This window comes from Python bivittatus, unplaced genomic scaffold (assembly GCF_059951505.1).
Source record: "Python bivittatus isolate LINGU-HERP-01145 unplaced genomic scaffold, Pbiv_v1 ctg000440_np1212, whole genome shotgun sequence".
NCBI lineage: Eukaryota > Metazoa > Chordata > Lepidosauria > Squamata > Pythonidae > Python > Python bivittatus.
The window spans coordinates 7,698,221-7,722,911 of record NW_028277063.1 but is presented as its reverse complement, the minus strand read 5'-3'; the positions used below and the strand labels follow the sequence as shown (position 1 = coordinate 7,722,911).

The following is a 24,691-nucleotide window of genomic DNA, read 5'->3' as shown; positions in this document are numbered from 1 at the left end:
CTTTGTTTTTATAATTTATATAATTCTTCAGGATTTCCTTACCCCATTTTCCCTATATTTTTATGTTATATCACATTATGAACAACATCATACAAATACAAAATTTCCTATTTGTTCAGTTTAATAAAGAAATAATTTAAAGATTATATTGAACTGCATGCAAATAACTATGTCTCTGCAAGCCCTTTGCAGGAAGTGTTTTGGACTGCGGAGGGTAAATTGGACAAACGTCTTGTTCCAGTTATTCAGTCCATCTTTAGGGATGCAGGGCTGTGTCAGGGGCTGCTCCTGCTGCTTCCTTATGCTTAGCACAGCCACTTTGCTGCAGCACATTTCCCACAGCGAACTGAATGCCAGCCATGCCAGCACATGCAAGCAGGGAGTGCAGCAGTTTCCAACACAGCCTTATCACTCTGGAGGAAGATGAAATTGTTTTCACAATTAGAAAGTACAGCAAAGAGCACCATGAATTAAAATCATCACTTTTTTCTCTTCATTAATTTTTCCTTGTTGTTCAAGTCAGGCCTTAAGACAATGACATAACATTTGGGGAGAAAGATGCAGCCCAGCAAGCCAGCACTAGAGGCCAAGATGGAAAAGATCTCCACAGCCACCGTGTATTTCCCCTTGGTGCTCAAGTAGGTTGGAACAAAGGAGAGCCAAACACTGCAGAAGACCAACATGCTGAAAGTGATGAACTTGGCTTCATTGAAAGTGTCAGGTAATTTCCTGGCCAGGAAAGCAACCACGAAGCTAACAATGGCCAAGAAGCCCAAATAGCTTAGGACGCTGTAGAACATAGTCACAGAGCCTTGATTACACTGCAGGACAATTTCTTCAACTACTGAATCCATGTCAGCATCTGGGAAGGGGGGAGAGGTTGTCAGCCATGTCATGCAAATGCCTACTTGAATAAGAGAGCAGGAAATGACCATGGAGTTGGAGCGTCTCTTTCCCACAAACATTCTCATCTTGGATCCTGGCTTGGTGGCCAAGAAAGCCAGAACCACAGTGACAGTTTTTGCCAACACTGAAGAAACAGCCACTGCAAAGATGACCCCAAAAGTAGTTTGTTGCAGGAGACATACCACCTTCTTGGGATGACCAATGAATAGCAAAGAAGAAAGGAAGCAGAATAGAAGGGAGATGAGGAGAATGTAAGTGAGATCTCTGTTACTGGCCACAACAATGGGAGTGTTGTGGTTCTTGACAAATATTCCAAGCACCATCACTGAGGCCAAAGAAAAGAAAAGAGCAAAGAAGGCTAAGCTGATTCCCAAAGGTTCCTCATAAGACAAAAAGGTGAGAGTCTTAGGGATACAGAAATCCCGATTCTTGTTTGGATAGCTGTCTTCTTTACAGGGGTAACATTGATTACTGTCTGAAAAATACAGTATGATCTTGATCTTAGGAAAAGTTCAATAATACACTTCAAATATCAGTGCTATGTTATAACTCTTCACAGAAATAAAGTACCTTTATCATTAGAAGAGAATATATGTAGCTCAGGGTTGAACGGTGGAGTCTTTGAGGTTCTCTTAGCTTGGTTGTTTGCTTGCAAATGTTTCATTACAGGGCTAGGAAACATCTTAAGTGCACTCTGGCATTTACTTTGCACATCCTCTCTAGTTCCCCCTTCATGTCCTGATATTTTGCCAACATCTCATACTCCTGCTTCCTGATGTTGCTGTCACTTGGCACTGCCACACATGTCACTACCACTGTCTTTTGATCTTTGTCTACTACCACAATATCAGGTTGATTGGCCAGTACCTGTCCATCCTTCTGGATCTAGAAGTCCCACAGGATCTTAGCCCTGTTATTCTCCATGACCTTCTGTGGATTCTCCCATCTGGACTTGGGAGGGGGTAGCCCATACACTGTGCAAATGTTCCTGTAGAGAATTCCAGCTATTTGCTTGTGTATATACTGTAAGCTGTTCATTTTCATTTGATTCAAAGGCATAGAAGTCATGGTATAAGAATACAATTACATACATATATACATACATGCATACATACTACAAAGTTGTAATTACTGAACAAAAGTATCTACAAACTAAGTTTTCTTTCCATATTTCTTTAGATTGCCATGATTATCTTTGATAAATCCAAGCAGCACATTTCTTACCCTCCTCCTCTGAAATTTTCCCATCTGGGCACAGGATGCAGTCGTAGCAGCAAAAGGGTTCCCTTTCCTTCACTTTCTTGCTGGAACCAGGATGGCAACTCTCACTACATACTGAAACAGGCTGAGACTTATTTAAGTATGAAAGAAGACAATGGCATTCATGAGGATAATGATCTTGCATTTCTTCAGAAACTCTTTTTTTCTAACATGTGACTGGGCTCCACAGGATGTGCTCAGTTTATTAATATGTGTTGCTCTGTTTATTTACTGAAATAATGAAGATGATACTGATAGTATTGGAAACCTGTGGAACATAGTTTATAAACTTTTGTTCAGGCAACGGTTTTTCTGTTTATTCTGCTCTGGATTACAATGACACATTTTCAAACTGGGATTTTTCTGACTCAGCGAAGCTTTGCCAAATACAGAACATTATCATGTTGTGACAGATATGTTCCTCCTTGAGGGAGGTTTAAGCTTTGTAAAATCATGGATCCTTGATAAAGGAGACAAGAGTGAAAAATTTAAACTAATTCATATGTTTCATATCAAAACAATAATAATAATAACAGAAACAGCAGCAATAGAACTATAAATATAAATAAATATAAACAGAGGTGGACTATTTATAACTATGGGACTTGGTTCACTCTGCTAGGCAACTTTGGCAAGGAACCACAATGTGACTTCAAGGATGTAGTATTTGGACAATCAATGAAAATAAGGAAATTAGGAAATAGTCTTATGAGTCAGATCCATTGATTCATGGTTTCCAAAAACACATGTATGAAATTTTGAAAGCAAATGTTCAAGAATCAATTATTATTGCACTATTTATGGATCAAAGGCACTTCATGCTAAGAAACAAGTTATCTACAGACATTGAACTTAATTAATTGGAGTTATCATCATCATCATCAGCTTCATCATCAGCTTCATAACCAAAAGTTTGAAACTGAAAAATACAAAGTATGCAGTAGAAGAGCAAGTCAACGAAAATAGCCATTTCAGTGCACTCATGAACATTTTCAACAGCTGAATTATCTTATTGAAACAGAACTACAAGTGTCTGAATATCCACAACAGCTTAGAGAAAAAAAGTTTTGGAATACAGTAAAATAAATTGGAAGACAAAGATTACCTCCTTTGAAATCTACTCAAATAAAACATTTAAATGAAATTTGTTATGATGGAAACATGATTATACTATCGTTTTTTACAAAGCCTATCAAAGAGTCAGCTCATGTATAGCCTTGCAAGAGTAACAGCAACAGGGCCAAACTATAAACGGGAAACATGCACAACTAAAAATTAGATGTCAAGGTGGAAAATTTGATGGGAAAGTAAAATAAAAAAATCCAACCTATAAATTTAAAGCAACAGTATTTGCAAAATTAGAACATACAAACAAGTTTGAAAAAGCAATCAAATTGTGTAGCAAATTGACAGGAGAAATCATGGAAGAATGAAAACAGAGAGAGATGCAACTTCTAAGAAAATTGAAAGACTTGAAAGTCAGAGGAAGTAGGAGCAAACTATTCTAGCTAAAGAGGGAATTTTAAATAAGTCAAGATTTTTAATGATTAACTGAAAATGCAAAACCAACTGACTGTGATGGAATGGTTTGATGAAGGCCACGCTCAGGGAGATAAGCATTTCCTTAGCCCCCAGCAGGAGCGTGGGAAGGTTAAGAAGATGAGACTGGCACCACCATAAGGAATTTTTGGCTTGCTGGCTTAGGAAGTTTAGATTCAGTCTGGCGAGATTCTGTCTTTGAGGTGGAAGCTAATGAATGCAACAGAATGGTATCTGGACTTTCTCGTGGAGCTCTCTGGGCTGAACCTGACACTGACGTCCCTAAAAACAAGGAAAACTCCTGGAATTTTGGAAAGAATATTTGGGATAAATAAAGTATAGCAAAGTGGTGAAGTAGATATCTGATATAGAAGTACAATTTGATTTGATTTGAAAGACAAGCATTTCTCAAGAGTGTTCGAAAATATTTAGAACCAATCATTTAGTATTTTAAATTAATAAGAAAACTAAAATGTTTTTAAATAATGGAAAACTATACTGATTGCAAGCACTGAAAAATTTGGAGAAATAAAAAAAAATTGGCAGAGGAATTTTTGAAGGAAACTGTTTCCATTGCTTTTCAATACAGTTAGGCTTTTGAATAAAATACCATCAAGCTATGAATTATAGAAGCAAAAGACAAAAATTTCACACTTGTTCTACAACAATGATTTGAAACTACAGGCAAAATCATCTAGAGCATAGTAATCACATTCAGATGCAATTCAAATCTTTAAGGATAACATCAAAATTTGTATTGGACGTGTGCACAACACTGACAATAAAAAAAAAACAGAAAAATTGAGTGCTCAGAATTGAACTACAGAATGGTGCTCAAATCAAAGCATTGATAATGAAAGAAGAGTACAAGTATTTGTGTAGTTTAGAAGCAAACAATATTTTGCATGCACAAAAATCAGTGCCAGATATGTAACACAGGTTACAAAAGTTGTAAAATCAGATCTGAAATCTGGTAATACAATCAAAGCCATTAATATTTGGACTGTAATGAGCTACACAACAGGTATTGTGACTGGATACATGTTGAACTAGGGGCTTTAAATCACAGGACCCCAAACCTATGATAATTCATCACACATTAAACCCAAAACATGGCATAGATCCTTTCTATTTACTGAGCAAAATTGGTAGTCATGATTTGTTGCAAGTGAGGCAAATGGTGGAAAATAAAATCATAGGCTTAAATAATCGCAAAAAACAAGCAAAAGAAAAAAAGCCAATAATGGTCTGCAAGGAAAACATTTTGAATGTGACAGAATCCGAGGTGGCATACAAAACTGAACAGTTATAGCAGTTATTTAGAAAAAAAATGAGAAGATGAACTTCTGCATGATCAATACCCAAAGGGAAAGTGAACAGTAATAAAACTTGACAATGGGTTCGGATTGGATACATCAAGAAGAAAAGAGAAGGATTAATGTTTGTAGCACAAGAACAAGTACTAACAACAATTAAAAAAAAAAAAGATAAAAGAAACAACAGCAAATTAGTCAAAGAAAAAAAGGGGACTGTTTTGTCACCCAATAAACAGTGAAGCAATATTGCCAGAGAGATTATAAAACAGGAGAAGATCATGGGGAAAAATGATATACCAGAATTTATTCAGAGTGTGGATTTTGTCCCAAAGCATTGGTATGACCAAAAGATTGAAATAAATGGAATAAACCAACAATTTCCCTTCCATCATTAGAAGCTGTAAGTGTAGAATTAAGAGCTGAAAATGTTAAAAAATAATAATTATTATTATTGTTGTTGTTGTTGAACCTCACCACACTCAACCTACTGTACAGACAGGTTTCGAGAGAGCACTGCAGAGAGAATGCATAATGCTTTAAGAATCTGGTGAAAAGGGATGGCAAATATTAAAACCCACACATTTTCATAAATGGTTGGATTCTGGATCCTACCTGATTAAACCAACTGTGCCAGTTTATGGTACTGTCATTGATGGTGAGCATTTGGTCTGCAGGAACTCCAGGATCTACCTTCCCAACTTTCACTCTAACAAAGGACTGGTTTGAAGAAAAGACCCAGTTCATTACATCCAGACCCACAACTAACTCTCCATTGTAGTCAAGGGAAAGCTGGTCGCTGGCGCTATTATTAAATGACAGACCTTTCAAAAAGTGATGCAGCTGGAATGAAAAGTAAAGGGACAGCTGAGAAAGAATGCAGTTGGGTCACTTGGAATGGATGAATGACAGCAGCTTGAATGAAAAATACAAATTTGGGTTATTACAGAAGATGGGAAGATGGAAAGGAAAGGCCAAGAGTTTATGATGGCCATTAACTATCAACATTGGGGCTATATCTTGTTTGCATTAAAGTAATGCCCTCCCTGTAGGGGGATTGAACTCTTTACCTGCCACGAAACCTGCTCCTGAAGCTTCAGTCCCGCTCTCCCTGCACTTCCTGTGGGTCTACATTTAGATGAGAACATGGCATGTAAAGCATGGGCCACCGCATAGACAGAATTATAGATGCTGTAGCTGTGGCCAGTCATGCTCATTTCAAAAAAACTTCCAGGAAGGTTTTCCATTTTCTCTCTCCCAGTGCAGATATTGCCATCTACTTCATCCACATCTGACACATGAAATGCACAACAGAAGGCCTGTTGCCAGAAATCTCTGATGAATCCATCTTCATTTGTGCTGATAGGACTTCTCCTTTCAACAAATTGTTTGAATCCTGGTGGATTGTTGGTATGAATTGCAAAAGAAAGAGCACCATTGATTATATTTGTATCCCAATCTCTTTGATGGACAGTTGCAATAAACTCTAATTGGGTTGTCAATATCCACACTTTACCTTTTGCCATATTTGTAAATTTGTCTTTGTTTGATAGATACGGTAACCATCTCAATAATACCATGGAATAAGATTCTCCATAGAAAACCACCACGTCAGTTTTAGCATCCATGATTTTATCATGAATTTTTGCGCCTTTCTGAATATTAGACATTTCATTGAGAGAATGTGTATAGGTAACTCTTTCTATGAAGTCAAAGCAGATGCCATGTGGGGAAAAGAGTGGAATTATCATATTCAAAAATCTTTCTCCATTAGCATTATCCATGACAGCAACCCCAATCCAAGTCCATCTGAAGTGGAGAAGTAAAGATAGAATCCCTTCATATTGAAGCTTTTCACTTGGGGTCATCTGAAAGAAGAAAAGGCCTGGGGTTTTATAATTCATCACTGGAGGAGAGCCATAAATGAGCTAAAGAGAGAATGAGAACAGAGAGATAGTAACTGTCACACTGAATTATTGTTTTCCAACATTCAATGTTCTTCACATCTTTAATGAAAAATCTTACAAGAATACCCCATCATATCATTCCACTATATTATGTGGTAGCTTTGAGTCAAGCCAATAGTTTCTGCCTTTAGGTTTCTTCATTATGTTAGGACTTATGCAGTAACTTACTATTTTTTTTAAATTTACTTCTAACAATGAACAATGTTGAAAGGAAAATATTTCTCCTTTCCTTTCCTTTCCTTTCCTTTCCTTTCCTTTCCTTTCCTTTCCTTTCCTTTCCTTTCCTTTCCTTTCCTTTCCTTTCCTTTCCTTTCCTTTCCTTTCCTTTCCTTTCCTTTCCCAATATTAAAATCAGTGTTATATAAGCTTCATAAAATGACTCTGGTAGTCTTCCCATTTTAAATGCCATTTTATAAAGATCCAGTAGAAAAGGGAGCCGGAAGACCTTTGAACTCCTTATTCCACCCTACAGGAAATAAGTCTGGGCCAGCAGCTTTCCTGTTTTATATCAATGGCAATATCTCATAAACCTCATTAAGACTTTGAATTTTCAAGATAGTGGTTGAAATTAACTGAGACCAAAAATTCTCTATTAACCCATTGTCTATAGTATTTACAGTAGTATATAATTTCTGATAATACTGATAAACTGTTGTAAATGTCTAAATTATCCATTGTTTTCTGGCCCTTATCCAATAAAATTTCTGCTGTATTATTTGGCTGTGTTTTATTTTAGTTAATGTGCTAATAGGTTACCTTTTTTCAGGGGGGGGGTGTCAAATTCCCAATATTGCATTTTAAGTCTCTTTAAGCTAAATTCAGCCTGATCTCCATAAATTCACTCAAACCAATGTTAGCCCGGACATTTTTGTTATAATTCAACTCTAAAGGTTTATTAACATATATGAGGGGAAAAAAGTTTAACCTCATATTCCAAACTGTTCTAATCCATTAATTTTTTTTTTCCTAAAAGCAGGAGCGTAAAAAATAATATATTCCCTTATATAAGCTTTATATGAATCCCAAACCAGTAACAAATTAGTTCAATTCAGATTAAATTAAAACAATGTGTTGTCTTTTTTAATATAATTCACAAAATCTTATTGCAGCGCTATATGTATTCATATACAACCTTAGGTTTTCAAATAAAGCACCCTGAATGTTAAGTATTAATGTCATGGGAACATGATCAGAAATAACTCTAGATTGTATATTAGAGTCTATAACACAATGAAGAAGAAGAAACAAAAGAATAATCTCTTTTAGAACAAACTTTATGAGCATGTGAAAAATATGCATATTCTGTGTCGGTTGGATATTGATATTGCCATATACAATCTCCTAACTGAAATTCTTTAATATAAATTTATAAAACCTTTTTCTTAAATATAATTTTGATTATATCTCACCTTTTTTGGCAAAATGTTTCTATCCCTCTTTATTTCTAGAGATAAATTTAAGTCTCCACCAATTATGAAGTGATCATACGCAACATTAAATAATGTTGACATACAATTGTGAAATTCCTCAGGAGTGTTTGCTGTAGGGCCATAAATATTATCCAGCCCAGTGTACACATTCATTACCCTTAAACCCAAGATAATATAGTTACCTTTTGGATAAATAATTTACCAGCCCACGGTTACTGAAAAAGTTTTCATAATTCATACCATTACACCAGCTGTGTTGGTACTGATTTTTAACAAGTTGAATATGCAGAAAAGGCACTGAAGCGCCTCGTAAAAATCTCATTCTTTACCTTTCATTCACAAGAGAAATCTGGAAGGTCCAAACAGATGAAGAGGAAAATTTGAATTCCTGTAGTCAGACATACACTGCGGCCATATACTCTACCTGTGGAACTTTATATATATTCAAGATATTTGCAATGTCAATGGAGGTTTTGGCATCTAGTCCCCCAATCACTGCTATAAGATGATTCTGGATGCCACAGACGTAGCTGGGAACAAAGCTCTTCAGGTTGTAAAGCAGTAACATTGTGGCATGGTAGGTCTTCTGTGCACTGTAGTAGTTGTCATAGATCTGGAAGCCCAAGGTGACATTGGGCAAGATCTGAGGGTTTTCATTGATCTCCTTCACTGCAAATTCCAGGGCCAAGACATGCTGGTAATTCTTAGGCAATAACCTAGAATGAAAGAAATAATTTACGTGAGATGGATAAACTTTTTTTAAAACAATCATTCTATTTTCCATCTTCCATTATTCTGTGCTATATATTTTTAACAACTAGCTCAATTATCTAAGGAGACTGGACAAATAAATATATATTTGTGAATATATTTTTCCATGTGTATACTGTGGAAAATTTGTGAGCAAAGCAATAAGGAATAAATGAAGATCTAAAGTATTAAGGGTAACAGTGGATTATACAGAAAAATTACAAAAGAACCTGCTTTACTACTGAAGTCATAATGCACCCCCCCCCAAAGTCTGAAAGAAATAAAAGCACAGCATATTGAAATACAATTAAAATAAATGAACACTTTTAAGATGATTAACATGCTCTAAACAAGTCTGACACATTTTTTGATCACAATTTCTAGAAGGAGCTGTTTATTATTAACATGTTTCAAATGCTAAGGCAGTTAGATGTATTCTTGCCATTATTGCTTTACAACTTGTTATTCCTTTATTAAAATATAGAAATTAAATAAAAGTCTTTACATAAGATCCTCAGGCAATGGAGGTGCAGACAATTTTGAGAAGTATTCAAAATCTTGCAAGAAATTAGCTACAGTGGTTATACCACCAGCTATGAAGTCTCCGGACTGATGGTACAGATGAGGTCCAGTATGAAGAGTAGGAATTACACATTTCACATTATCATACATGTACAGTGCAGGAGAAAACGCTGCAGATAGAATGACTTCTAAAACCATCATCCAGAGCACAAGCTCAAATCTTTCTTCAACATGCAGAATCATCTTTTTGGGGCAGGGGGCAATCTGAATAGAGTTCTTGTGATAAAAAAACTGCTCCCAGACTTTGTTTTTAGAGAAGCAATTTGAAAAAGATCCAAGCCTGTTTTGTTATAACTGGTCTGCTGTAGGATCCATGCCTGATTCTTTTTCCTATCTTCCTAGCTTTAACTTCCTTCACAGTTTTTATTATTGATCTTGCCATTGGACACTGAACTCCATGGGAGATTTACCCAAGAGAAGCAATAAATTACTGGGTTTCTATAATTAAAGATTAAAGTATTTATTAGTTCAAATCCTTGTACAGTTGAAACAAAGAGAAAATATGTTTTTCTCTTACTTGAATACCCTTTTCTCTCCCACTTATTTAGAAAGAAGAAACTTTTTTGGAATGACCACCAATGAAAGTAAGACATTGGTCATATTTTAGTCACCCTTTTACAATTAGATGTCCATTTTATATACAAGAAGAATAACTCAGAGAATTCAAAGGCCAACATAACTAAGTAGCCTGGGAATGTTGAAAATATTTTAAATTTATTGGTATTGCCCATTTCTTTTATAGACACAATCCTATCTCTTTTAGGACTCTTATCTTTTCAACCAAGTTTCCCCATTCCTTTTTGGAAAGCTGCACTTTAGAGCTACTTTCTCACCCTTCACTGGGCTGAATATTCTTTCTCAGGTTTATTGGCGAGTCCTAGGGAATTTGTGAGGCCAGATTCTGAATGCCTTCCATTTTGCTTTCTTTTAAAGAACTTCCTTCCAACGCTGAGTTGGTTCAAATGCATCCTTTCAAACTACCATGGATCTGAATGCTGGTTACAGTGCAAAGCAATCTCGTCCTCCAGTGAGTGGATGTCAGCATCTGGGAATGGGGGAGAGTTTAGAATGCCGTCTTGAACTTAGAAAATTTAAGGAATACCCTGTAAATCTCACTGGTATTCTATAACTATTTGTACAAACAAACTTCACATCTAATGTGATGAGGTACATTCAGTATTGATGTTGTGAGAGGACACAATTTCATATTATTAAAATCTTCTGGCCTCCCCCTTAGATTTTCATAATTATTCCACTTTGTATAGAATCTAAAGATTATTCAGTGACTGTGTTAACTCTTTTTTTTTAAAAAAAAAAAAGTTTTAAAGGAATTTTCTTTACTTCATTGAATGTGTTTGAAGGAATCAATTTTAAGTGTACAGCAGTCTCAGTGAATGGAAAAAAAACGCTTTTGATCCTGGTAAGTTTCAGCAGATTTACTTCTATCAATATCCAAATTATCTATAAAAATGAGGGAATTAGAGACATGTATGATGATTCCATTCCTTCTGCTATGTGTATTCACAGTCAATATTGTTGAGGGAAAGAAATATCTAAGCCTTGTATACTTCAATTTCAGGGGTCCCAGGGCTTGGCCCTATGCTGCATACAGGTCAATATCCATATGAAGTCCCTGCAGGAAGTCATCCATTAGCACAGGTGGGAATGAGAAGGTCATTGAAGGCACAAACCTGAACTACTTTTTGGATGAAACTAAAATGCAATTCCTAATTGGCAAATGAATGAGAATGCAATCAAGCAGATGCACGACTGCAAAAGCTAAGAGTCCTGTGACAGGCCTCATTGTCCTTAGTTGCCAGTCTGTATTGTAGTTGGTAAACAAAGACTACCTTTATTTCCTTCCTGGATGCCCAGTTCTGTGCTTTGAGCTATAGTATCTCCCTTTCCTCAGGTTTTGAAAATCCGTATTAATTTTCGTTCTTTCTCCTGTTGTGGAAAAATAACCATCCACTAAAGTATGAACTGAAACAATAGAGATGTGAAACAAAGTTTTCTTTTTTAAAGACCCAACAGCAGCAGTCTCTGGGCTCATAGGCAGTAAAGCCAGAGCCCTGATAATAGATTGTGAAAGGTTCATAGAGGAGATAAAAGAGGTGCCTCGACAGTCATGAATAATCACTTTCATTACAAAGAGAGCAAAAGCCCCCACTCTATATTGGCAATAAGGTAATCCATCAGACCTAGCCTGGAGACTGGGGCTCAGTCTTGATCTCATTTGTATTTGACATCTTTTTAAAACCAGAACATACACAGTCCTTTCACTATTATGATAAGATGGGCCTTTTTCATGCTTCACTTCCTCAAAATGCCAGTCTGCCACTGGTTCTCTGCCTTCTACTTTGTTATTCAGGGTCAGCTTGGACTGAAATGGAATGCCAAGTGGCATCCCGAATCCCAGTAACATTCTCATTTCTACAGAATTGTGATTTTTATTGCCAACACATTGAAACATAAAAATCAAAGCCTTAACTAAGAAAATCTGCTTTTAAAGAATTTTAACTTTCAAGCATCACATTCATTTTATATATCTTTATTTCTTTATTTCTGACTGCTGGCCTTATGGATGTAACAGATAGAGATTGAGCTCCCTTTTTAAGTTTTTGTCCTCAGAAAAGTGAGGGGAAAAAGAGGGAAGGCTACCCCATTCCAAGATGATCAAAGTGTGGCTATTTTGTATAACTTTGAAGACTGATTTGCGCTTATGGTGGACAGATGCAAGAGGAGAGTTGAGCCTAGGGTCCCTAGATGTACAAACTGATTGTCCTTTCATATGGGAACTTCATGGCACATTTGTGGGTGGAATCTGAAACTGGGATCTCCACTATTTTTAAAATCCTATCCAAATATAATCCCTGCTCAGTGAAAAGCAAAAAACAAATCAGGAGTAAAGCACAATCCCCAAAAAGCCGTTTAACAGATCCAAAAACAGCATTGGATCTGACCATATCCAGAACTATTAGAATAACTTTCTCTGATTCTTTGTGTATGACTGGGAATTCTGCAAGCTGCAGTGTCTACATATCTGGAGGGAACCATGTTGGACAAGGATGGTCTAAGTATTTCCACCATCTTCTTTTTGCTGTTGGATATTTCAAGTGTACAGGTGTTCTTGCTAACTAAGTTGGACAGAAAAGTTCGTTCAAAGGTGAAGAAAACATGTTTTTCTCAAATACTCTGGGGATTGAAGTGGTACTGTAAATATCTCACTCTTTAATTATGCCAAGACTAGTAATTAATGCTTCTCGTGATTCAATCTCCTTTGGATTTTCAGTTTCTAACTACAAAAGAAAGTGAACAATTTTTAAACACACAAATATATATCTGAAGTGAAGAAAGAATGAAAACAGATGTGGACCTTTCAGATGGATTTGTGATAGGTTCTTCTTTTCTATGGCCAACTCCTATGAGCAGGTGTTCTTCTTTCTTTCTTTCTTTAATCACAAGTGGTTTAATTACATTTCTGTCAATTAAATTCTTGTCAATTAAATAAGAATCCTAATGTAGAGGAAACATTTGATTTGCACTGAAGATGGTGCTTGTAGTACCTTTGTTGGTAGCTCTGTCCTCTCCTAAAGTATGCAAGGCTTATAATGCGAAATGTAAAATTCATACTCCCCATAAGCCACAGCATACGTATCATGAATCGGGAGATGTTATAATTGGTGGCATAGCAACTTTAGCATCTTTCACGGAGAATGCCAAAAGTTTCAGTGAAGAGCCCCCACCATCACTGCAAGAAGACCTTAAGTAAGAGCTTTTAATTTCATATATTTTCTTAGACGATTTAGCCATCATAAAGCTGCAGCCTAAAGAAAGATTAATTAGCTTAATGTAGAAAATAATCACAGAATCATGGATACTGAAGAAATGGAGCTCCTTCTTCCGCAGTGAATGTGCCACATCTAAGACTGTGTGAACTCTGATTGCATTATGGAACTCAGTAAGGCTTAAATATAAGTAAAGTGATAGGATCTCCCAATTTGTCTAATTACATTTTCAGAGTCTTCTAATTTTCCATGTTTTCTTTCACTACTTCCATATTAAAACAATTTTTCTCAGTCTCAACTGATATTTCACTTTCTGATTTAATTCCTGTACCTTTTATTTCTTTACTCAGTAGTTTTGCATTACATATGTGAAGGGCTTGTTTGATCCTATATGTGCCAGTAGCTTCCTTTTTTTTTTTTTTTAATGGACCATTTTTGACCATATTTGAGGTACAGCAAATAAGGAAACATGTTAAGGTCCCACTTTTCTTTTTATTATCTTTCAATTTTATATATATATACAGTAAGTAGCTGGCATGGTGTACAGAAACATCTGCACAGCGTATGGGCTAGATCCTCCCAAGTCCAGATGGGAGATTCCACAGAAGGTCATGGAGAATAATAGGGCTAAGATCCTGTAAGGCTTCCAGATCCAGATGAACAGGCAGATACTGGCCAATCAACCAGACATCATGGTAGCAGACAAAGACCAGAAGACAGTGGTAGTGATAGATGTAGCAGTGCCAAGTGACAGCAACATCAGGAAGAAGGAGTATGAGAAGCTGGAGCAGTACCATGGCCTGAAGGAAGAACTAGAGAGGCTGTGGAAAATAAAGGCCAGTGTTGTCCCAGTGTTGGTAGGAGCACTCGGGGCTGTGACTCCAAAGCTGGGAGAGTGGCTCCAACAGATTCCAGGAACAACATCAGAGCTCTCTGCCCAAAACAGTGCAGTCCTAGGAATAGCAAAGATACTGCGCAGAACCCTCAAACTCCCAGGTCTCTGGTAGAGGACCTGAGATTGAGGAAGACACAGACCACCCATAGGGGTGAGAGGGGAATTTATTGATTGAGGATTATTAACACTCTAATATTTTGATAGCTTGGACTGTTGAGGTTAAACTACAGATTGCATTATCAAGGTATTTGTGGTACAATAAAGGATTCATTCTTAAACTGATTATTTAGTATTAAGGTCTCCATTGTATTGTTACTTAATTTTTTTTAACATATTGCTAAAAGAAAAAAGTAGATAAACAAAGCAAGTTTGACAACAATTAAAAAACCAAAAAATAAGGGAAAAAGAAAAAGTAAAAAGAGAAAATCTATTTTGTTTCTAACTTCTCCCTTTTTGTACGTCTTCTAATTTACAATGTTGATAAATATTTGAGGCCCCTTAGAAGCCAGACTATAAATGATTATACTTGCCAAGCTGCATGATGTATTGCCTGTATAAGAATCATTCTTGCTTGAATTGCTGTTGTGAATATATGCATTTAATTTTGCCATTGCTGCATAAGCAATCCTAGGCGTGGCTGGAGCCTTGAAGATACTCCCCAAGTCTAATAACTTTGAGTTAACATCAGTTCCTTGGAAACTATTTCTTGTTGTATTTTAATGTATTTAATTAATATTTATTCTATTTTAATTAATAATTATCCTTTTTACTGTAAACTGCCCAGAGTCGCTCTACAGTGAGATGGGTGGTGACAAATATTATATATATATATATATATATATATATATATACACACATATACATATACATATACATATACATATACATATACATATACATATACATATACACACACACACACACATACATAAACTCCAAGCTTATGTTCCCAATCAGATATTCTCGATGAATTAGATCTTTCTTTCACTATTGGGCAAAATTTATTCTTTGTGCTCTGAGCATCTGTTTTTTACAATAAATTGTGATGTTTCATGTATGTTTGTTTGTTTTTCTGAAGTTATATGTAGTAAGAAAAGTTATGATTTCATTTCAAATTTAAATTCCAAAATGTTCTGCACTGTACTATGTATATCTTTATAGTACTTTTATATATATATCAACCACATGTAGTAAAACGTTCCATCTGTTTCATAGCATTTCCAACATTTATTACTGTATGATTTGGCTATCTCAGATATTATTGATGGTGGTGCATGCCATCTGTAAAACATTTTAAGGTCCCATTTTTCTAAAACCCAGAGTTGAATCCAAATAGAATAAATTCAAGGCAGAACATTGGGCTAAAAGTTTATCACAGAAACTTTAGACTCTCTTGACTAATTCTATTCAGTACTGGAATCATTAGGCACCTTTTTAAATTCCCTCAGTATTAACTTCAGTCTTCCTTTTTTCTCAGTTTTCCAAAAGCTACCTTGTATGCAAGACTCTCTAAATTTATAGAGTTTCTTTTCATAAACTAAATCTCTGATTCATCTCCTCCTACTGGGATGAATTCAGAAGAAATTTTCTTTTTCCAATTAGATTATCACTTTTTAATGTCAGGATAGAATTTGGGTCCTTTCACTAACAGTATGTGTATTTGGCCATGAGTTATGGCCCTAACACCTATAATCACTTTTGGATCTGATTTACCTTAATAAATATTTAGAAAGAACTTTAAAATATGAGCACAGCATCTAAGGTGTTTTCTTCAACCTTTATAGATAAGCTTAATGGAAACATCCAAAAATGTGTGGCTTAAATTTCAAAAAATATTATCTTTGAAATTCTTGTCTTTCTAAATGAATAATTAAATTCACCTTTGATGTCCTATTTCTATTATATTTTGGCATGATTAATTTTGAATGTAAGTCAAACCATGTTTTGATTCTTTCTTTTGAGAATTAATTTTGTTGTACTTTCACATTTATTTCTTAGAAGATACTCTCTGATTTCCTAAAATACTAGGCTGTAAAGTACAGAATTCTACATTAGAAAATAAAAATGCATTGGAATAAAGTTTTATTTCTCCTTTTTAAAATAACATTCATTCCTTTTTTTGCTTTATGTTATGTACATGCTAACTTTCAAAGTATACATACAAATATTGGCTGTATTTATATTTAATTTTTTTGTATTGGTTTAAATGTTGACTGTTTTTAGAGTCACTGGTCTGAGATGGGCAGCTATATAAAATGAATGAATGAATGAATGAATGAATGAATGAATGAATGAATGAATGAATGAATACATACATACATACATACATACATACATAAATAAATGCTGTGTGAAAACAAACAAGTTAAAAAAACCATGAAACTCAATTTAGTAAACTTTTTATCATATCATATATAAAGTTCTGTGGAAGCCGAAAGCAATAAAAATGTGGCAGATTTATATCGCAAAATAATATTTGGAAGCTTGCAAACATAACTGGTAAATAGATCATAGGGAAAGAGAGTACTGAAGATTAAGAAAACTCTACTCTGTCTTCATAGTCTGTCCATGAATTTGGCCACTTTAATAGATAGTTGAGTTCTCTTTGGAAGGATTTCTGCCTACTCAGAAATACTATTAGATCATGCATTCCTTATACTAGAGTTTTAGATGGAACATAACTTGCTTCTCTCCTTTAGAGGTTGTTCTTTTCCACACTCATATCCATTTCTTCAGTGATATCATATTACCTCCTAAGATACTAGGTTCCAATGAAATATATTATTTAATGGAAAACAATGTATAATTATTTATTTTATTTATCATTTATTACATTGATGCTTGTTATTGATGTATTTCATTTAGAGGCTATCTTAGCTATAGAATTGTAGAGTTCTTTGCAGAAATAAAACAATGGGGCATAAGACAGTGTGTTAAAATATCTATCACATTAAAACCCTCAAGGAATAAGAAATGGACCAGATTTTTCTAATGTTAAAAAGGTGTGCTTTGGCGTCTGCAACCTTTTCTAATTGACACTTTTATCAAGAAAATAGGGAATTAACTTTTTATATTCCTCATTTCTGATGTACGAATATTGGCTCACTCAGGTAATGTAATCCCTTTCAGAAAGTTATATAAATGTATTAAAAATGCAATTACAAGGAAGTGGCAAAGCTAGGTTGGTTTGGTCCTTTGGTTTCCTTTCATGAAAGCTATAAGTATTTTCACATAGAGGGTTTGTTTCTCTTTGTTTGTTTGTTTGTTTCTTTGTTTGTTTTGGTATTGTAGTTTGCTGGCTAAGAATTACCAACACATCCTGGCCTTGGTATTTGCAGTGAAGGAGATAAATGAAAACCCTCACCTTTTACCCAATCTCACCCTGGGCTTCCACATCTATGACAGTTACTGCAGTGCACAGAAGACCTGTCAGGCCACAATGTTCCTGCTTTGCAACCTGAAGACCTTTGTTCCTAATTACATTTGTGGCATCCAGAATAATCTGACAGCAGTGATTGGGGGACTCGACTCCAAAACCTCCATTGAAATTGCAACTATCTTGGATATCTACAAGGTTCCACAGGTAGAGTCTATCAGCCTCAGACTATGTCTAACTCTTGGAGCACAATATTATCTCTTTCTTCTCTGCATCTTCATGATTTTTTAAAATCTGGAAATCAGAGAAAGCCAATGGAATTTTTATTAGCAGTATTTGCACATTATATATAGTTCCTCATTACCGTTTAAAATCTACTTTATAGTATTTATAGCCAAAAGAAAGCAAGTGCAAATCATAGTACCAATGAAAAGCATTGTTTATGATTTACTGAAATGTCATGAATTCCACTGGAGCAGAAGTTAAATCTTGTGCAGCATCTTGTGTAGCATCTTAATGGCTAAGATAAGATAACTGAATAAGGTTGGTTTTCTAGACACAAACTGTTGGAGGATAGGAAAGCCAAGGGGAGAGGGAAGCAGAGGAGTTGCCATGCTCGCTGCTCTGAAAAAGCAGTTGGGAGACCAGTTTGCATTCTGCCTTTTCCTCTAGAGAAAGAGAATGAGGCAAAACTAATGAATGAATGAAAAAGGAACACAGAGGTACAGCAAACTGAATGGCTATTTCTTTTAAATTGTTTATATTTGCATATTTGTAAATTAAACTGTGCATAATGCATATATCCCTAAATTGGAAGCTCATCTAGCTTTACTGTAAATATATCTTCCCATCCATTCATATTAATCAAGGGCATTTCTTGAAACCATACTGAGCAATCTGCTTCCATTACAAACACGGTAAAAAGTAAGACAACACCTTTTCACCGTGTTTTTTGTCCAACTACACCTTCACCACTTTCCTGAGACACTGCTTAAAAGTATAACAGTTTACATTGCTGCGTGAAGAATAACTCAGATGTAATGATTAGATTAATGCACAAGATCAGATTAATTCACAATTTGGGGCTTATGGCCTCTTTGAGGGATAAGGTAGTGTACAGAGTATTCTCTGGAAAAAGTGGTGGTTCAGAGCAATACGTTTAAAAGAGGGGGACATCTCTGCAGGGTCAAGGTGCACCTTCTGGTGAACAACATCCCTATTGTACAATTACTTCCATCCCCAGAACTAAGCGCTCAGACAGGTTTAAAAGGGATCTCTCTTGAGTTCATGCAGTGGTTACATCAGCAATATTTTTCCTGCGGCAAGTGTTACATACAGTAATTGTAGTGTAGCTCACATACAAATGAGACTAGGAATTTTTTGCAGATAAAGCATTGTCTATATGACCATTGTGCAAGTTCTTCAGTAGCTGCTGTATAAACTAGGAATTCTAAATAGACATTTTCAAATAAAATCATAATTATCCATAGAAGAATTCCTTTCATTAATTCATCTCAACCATATCACTATACTGTAATTATATTAAATCTCCTTCAAACTGAAATCCATCTAGATTTCTTGGCAAAAAGATAAATATGTTTCTCCTTTCCTATCTTGTTTTCCATTTCCTATTCCAACATACAAAAAAACGTTAATATGTTGAAAACTGTATTTTTTAAATGTTAAAATCAGAGTGGAGAAATGCAACAAAATAATAGATGCAATTAAAATGAAACTTTAGTAGATTAATGGATTCCATTAATCCATGTAAGTGTGAATTCATGACTTTCAATTCCATCTTTATCCCAGTCTAGGTTTCACTTAAGTAATTTTAGGTTTATTAATTCCTTTGGGGAGATATTTCTGCCATGAATTTTCACACAATGGAATTTTTAGCCTGTCAATATTCATTTATGCTATGTTTGACTAGGCTTGGATAGAACTTTTGATTAAAAGGTTCTTCATATTACCTGTGGAAATTTATACAATACCTGACAGTGACTCCTTAGAGAAGCTGAATCTCTTCCCAGAATGGTAGAGCTACTCTTCACAGAATTCTAGGATTAAGCTTGTGAGATTCCAGCCAAAATGTGCCCAAACTAGCCTGTGATACCTCTAACTTTGGCAGGGATTGATTGATAGATTGATTATAACTTGTTTGATAGATTATGTCCCATTAAGTCATTTTCGACTCCTAGCAGCCACATAGATAGAATTCCTCCATGACAATCTATCACCAACCTGTTCTTTCAGGTCTCCCAATGGTGACCTCATCAATACTATAACTGGGTCTCTCCACCTTGCAGCAGCTGGTCATCCTGTTCTTCTCTTTCTTTCCCTCTTTCCCAGCATTAGAGCTTTCTCCAGAGAGCTAGGTCTTCGCATACTGTGTCCAAAGAAGGATAATTTGAGCCTGGTCTTTTGTGCCTTGAGTGAGAATTCTGGGTTGGTTTGTTCAATATATATACACACACACACACACACACACACACACACACACACTTGATTCCATAGCTTCTGAGAAAGCCAGATGAAAACATTCCAGAAATATCATTGAAAAAACATCAGGAGCATTGTTAAAACAGCACTGAGGGAGTCTCAGAGTCCCCAGATCTGTTGAAATAGTAGAATCTTCATAACCTTCCTGAACTTCAAAAGGAAGAGGGCTTTCTGGAAGTTAACTCTTAGAGATAACTGATAACTTAATTTACTCCTTCTCTATTTTATTAATAATGAATAGTCTTTATTACAGTCACTGACCAATATTATATACTGTATATTTTTACCATTGAAATTATAAAACTCAAATAAAAATATAAACTTTCCATAAAATAGCAGAAAATAAAATATAAAGAATATGCCAAAAGTGAGACAATAAACACACAAACACAAACACACAAAAGAAACTAGGAACTAAAATGGTGATCATATGGAAACAAGGGATGAGCTTGAGGGATAATTATGAATCTGAATAAAAGCAATCTGGGGGAAAAAATCTATTAAGTGACATGAATTTTACATCTGAATTGTTTTAAGAGACATTCAGCGCTGTCAAACAGAAAAGTAGATTTTAAGCTCAATAAATAAATGAATATACAAACAATAATATATATATATATATATATATATATATTTATATTTCCTCAGTTTCACGTGGTCATTGTAAAAAGTGATCTTAAAATTAAGCAAGTTCCTCACACAGAAATAAAATAATTACACAGTCATAGTTCAGAAACTATTATATTGAATCAGTCCTATTTGACCAATACTAGATAATACAATGGAATGATGTCAATGGTGTTCTCTGATGTAAGAAATTAAGCTCAGAGAAAGCTGGAAACAATTAATTAAATGTCAAGGTTTTCCCCTTCCTCCCTCCTTCCCTCTCCCTCCCCCCCCTCTCTCCCTCTCTTCCCCCCCCCCTTATTTCACCCTTAAACCTACTTCAGCTCGTGTATGGCTCTGCTCCAGTCATGAAGTATAAAACCCCAGGCCTTTCTTTCTTCCAAATGAGCCCCAAGGAAAGAATTCAGTATGAAAGGATTCTGTCTTTGCTTCTTCATTTCAACTGGACGTGGATTGGGGTGGTCATAATGGATAATGATAATGGAGAAAGACTTCTAGATATGATCAAACCATTATATTCTAAGTATGGCATTTGCTTTGCATTGACAGAGAGAATTAATTATACAGACTCAGTTAACGAATTGTCTTCTGTATTTGAACAAATTGCAAAAATACATGATAAAATCATGGAAAGCAAAAGCAATGTGATGATTTTCTATGGAGAGTCTGATGCCTTGATTTTCCTGAGATGGTTACCATATCTGTCAAAAAAAGAACATGATACAGACACAGCAAAAGGGAAAGTATGGATATTGACATCTCAAGCAGAACTTGTATCAAAAGTTTATCAAAAGGATTGGGATACACAAATAATCCATGGGGCTCTCTCCTTCACAATTCACACCAACAACCCACCAGGATTTAAACCTTTTCTTGAAAGCAGAAATCCTCTTAACCCAAAAGCGGACGGCTTTATCAAAGTCTTCTGGCAACAGGCCTTCAGTTGTGTATTTCAAACTTCATTGGTTGACAAGGTGGTTGGAGATCTCTGCAGTGGAAGAGAGAATATGGAAACCCTTCCTAAAATTGTTTTTGAAATGGCCATGATTGGTCACAGTTACAGCATCTATAATTCTGTCTATACTGTGGCCTATGCTTTACATACCATGTTGTCACCTCAATTTCGACACAGAACAAGAGTAGATGAAGGGAACTTAAACCTTCACAATCAAGTTGCCTGGCAGGTAAATAGGGAGAACATCCTCAGGTAATCCGGAACTGTAGAACATAATATAAAGGAAATTATAAACCATCTCTGGTTTCATTTCTATCACTGTTTCACACCAATGATACTGATAAAAGATGTTGTTTCAATCAAGCTATAAGTTCCATATTGCTCCTCTGGCTACTAGATTTTTTCTCTGAAAGATACAACTGTGTCTTTCTAAACCTCTCTTTCATTCTAGGTGCATCACTTCCTGAAAGACCTTTCATTTAATAATAGTGCTGGGGATGAGGTTTCTCTTGATGCCAATGGAGAATTACTAGCGGGTCTGGATGTCATGAACTGGATTGTTTTTTCAAATCAATCCTTTGTTAGAGTGAAAGTTGGGAAGGTAGATCCCGGAGTTCCCACCAACCAAACCTTCACCATTAATAAAGATGCCATCACTTGGCACAGCTGGTTTAACCAGGTAAAATTCAAAATCAGGGCATTTTTGAAAGCTTCTGCTTTTTCACCAGCCATGAAGTCCTTTATCACATGCAAGTAATAATAAGAATAATTCCAGTAAGATAAGGCTCTGCATGTTACATCAACTTTTCCTGTCTTTAGGAATGTATAATTTTAAAACCGTACCTTAAAACTGTATATTTATTTTATTTACGGTCTTTTAGACTAAAAATGTGATTTCTAGAGCACTAACCATGATGTCGTACTGTTTCTGTCTAAGAAGAACTCATCATTAGTCAGGACATGGCACAACTATATAGATGGCAAAGTCTGCCAATAGTTCTCCTTTAAGCAGGTGGAATTTTAACATCTACTGTCATCCAGTGTTGACCAACAAATAAACAATGCATTTCCTAAATGGAAGAAGCTTTCTAAAATCCTATGCAAAATATTGATTCTTTCAATAAAGAAAAATAGTAGCCTCTATTTAGGAGCATGTAGTTGAGCCCATTCATATGTGAATTGTCATTGGTTTTTCTCTTTCCTTGATTAGTCTCAGCCTCTTTCAGTATGTAGTGAGAGTTGCCCTCCTGGTTCCAGCAAGAAAGTGAAGGAAGGGGAACCCTTTTGCTGCTACAACTGCGTCCTGTGCCCAGATGGGAAGATTTCAGAGAAGGAGGGTAAGAAATGTGCTGCTTAGAGTTCGCAAGGAAAATAGTGGCACTCTATAGCAATGTGGAAGGACCATTTGTAAGCAGGGTATTTTCCTTTTACAAAGCTAAAAGTGCTGAAGGAAGTCAAAATATGAATACTAAAGCCTGAAGGTTGGCCACCCCTATTATATCCCAAATATAAAAACGTTCCAACTTGGGTCTGCATTCACCCCACATATATCTAGCAGCGTACTGGTGAAATGTACAGTGCTTTATGGAAAGGTTTCTAAGATGAAGCCTGCGTTGTTTGTCTGTTCATTTTTTTCAGATAGTAATGAATGCTACACTTGCAAAGATGGAAGTTATCCAAACACCAATCGGGATTCCTGCAATCCTAAGATGGTCATCTTTTTGTCTTATGAAGAACCTCTGGGGATCAGTTTAGCCTTCTTTGCTCTTTTCTTTTCTTTGCTCTCAGCCTTTGTGCTTGGAATCTTTGTGAGGAAACACAACACTCCCATTGTGGTAGCCAATAACCGAGACCTCACCTACGTTCTCCTCACCTCCCTCCTGCTCTGCTTCCTTTCGGCACTCCTCTTCATTGGCCGTCCCAACACGGTGATCTGTCTCCTCCGACAAGCTGCTTTTGGCATCTCCTTCTCCGTGGCTGTTTCTTCAGTGTTGGCAAAAACGGTCACTGTGGTTCTGGCTTTCCTGGCCACCAAGCCAGGATCCAGGATGAGAATGTTTGTGGGAAAGAGATTCTCCAACTCCCTGGTCATTTCCTGCTCTCTTCTTCAAACAGCCATTTGTATGTCATGGCTGGCAACCTCTCCACCATTCCCAGAGTTTGACATGCACTCAGTGGTTGAAGAAATTGTCCTGCAGTGCAATCAGGGATCTGAGGCTATGTTCTATAGTGTCTTAACCTATTTGGGCTTTTTGGCTGTTCTTAGTTTCATAGTTGCTTTCTTGGCCAGGAAGTTACCTGACACTTTCAATGAAGCCAAGTTCATCACGTTCAGCATGTTGGTCTTCTGCAGCGTGTGGCTCTCCTTCATTCCAACCTATCTGAGCACTAAAGGGAAATACACGGTGGCAGTAGAGATATTTTCCATTTTAGCCTCTAGTGCTGGTCTGCTGGTCTGCATCTTTTCCCCCAAATGTTATATCATTTTGTTCAAGCCCAACCTTAACCGCAGGGAACACCTAATGAATAGAAAACAGGAATGAATTTAAGAGGGAGTGTCCTTTGCTGTAATTTATGAAGTCTTAATTGTGTGTTGTTAATGTAATAATAAAAAAGTTCATATTTGTTTTTGCTTTCCGGTGTGGATGCTGATTTCAATCATCTTCCTCGCAGCAATGTGTTTTTCTCCAAAATATGAAACGGTGATATAATGTAATCTGAAATCATCCATCCCTGAGACTTTATAGCTGATGGTGGAGTTCTGCTTGACCTCTTGATCTCCTTCACTCTTACTAGTAACTTTC

The 24,691-nt window shown here is 36.0% G+C and overlaps 2 protein-coding genes across 2 annotated transcripts; one reads left to right on the top strand and one right to left on the bottom strand.

Moving 5' to 3' along the window:
- Positions 1 to 479: 479 nt before the first annotated feature.
- Positions 480 to 12,154, bottom strand: LOC148215736 (vomeronasal type-2 receptor 26-like). The gene is made up of 6 exons (XM_088142434.1): positions 12,018 to 12,154; positions 8,840 to 9,131; positions 6,089 to 6,946; positions 5,634 to 5,861; positions 2,131 to 2,257; positions 480 to 1,381 (listed from the first exon to the last, which is right to left on the bottom strand). Exons 1-6 carry the CDS (start codon positions 12,152 to 12,154, stop codon positions 480 to 482), a joined length of 2,544 nt encoding a protein of 847 aa, XP_087998560.1.
- A 1,143-nt stretch (positions 12,155 to 13,297) lies between these two features.
- LOC148215735 (vomeronasal type-2 receptor 26-like) lies at positions 13,298 to 24,430 on the top strand. The gene is made up of 6 exons (XM_088142433.1): positions 13,298 to 13,515; positions 17,722 to 18,013; positions 21,256 to 22,116; positions 22,339 to 22,566; positions 23,098 to 23,224; positions 23,526 to 24,430. The coding sequence occupies exons 1-6, from the start codon at positions 13,298 to 13,300 to the stop codon at positions 24,428 to 24,430; spliced, it is 2,631 nt and encodes an 876-aa protein (XP_087998559.1).
- Positions 24,431 to 24,691: the final 261 nt, after the last annotated feature.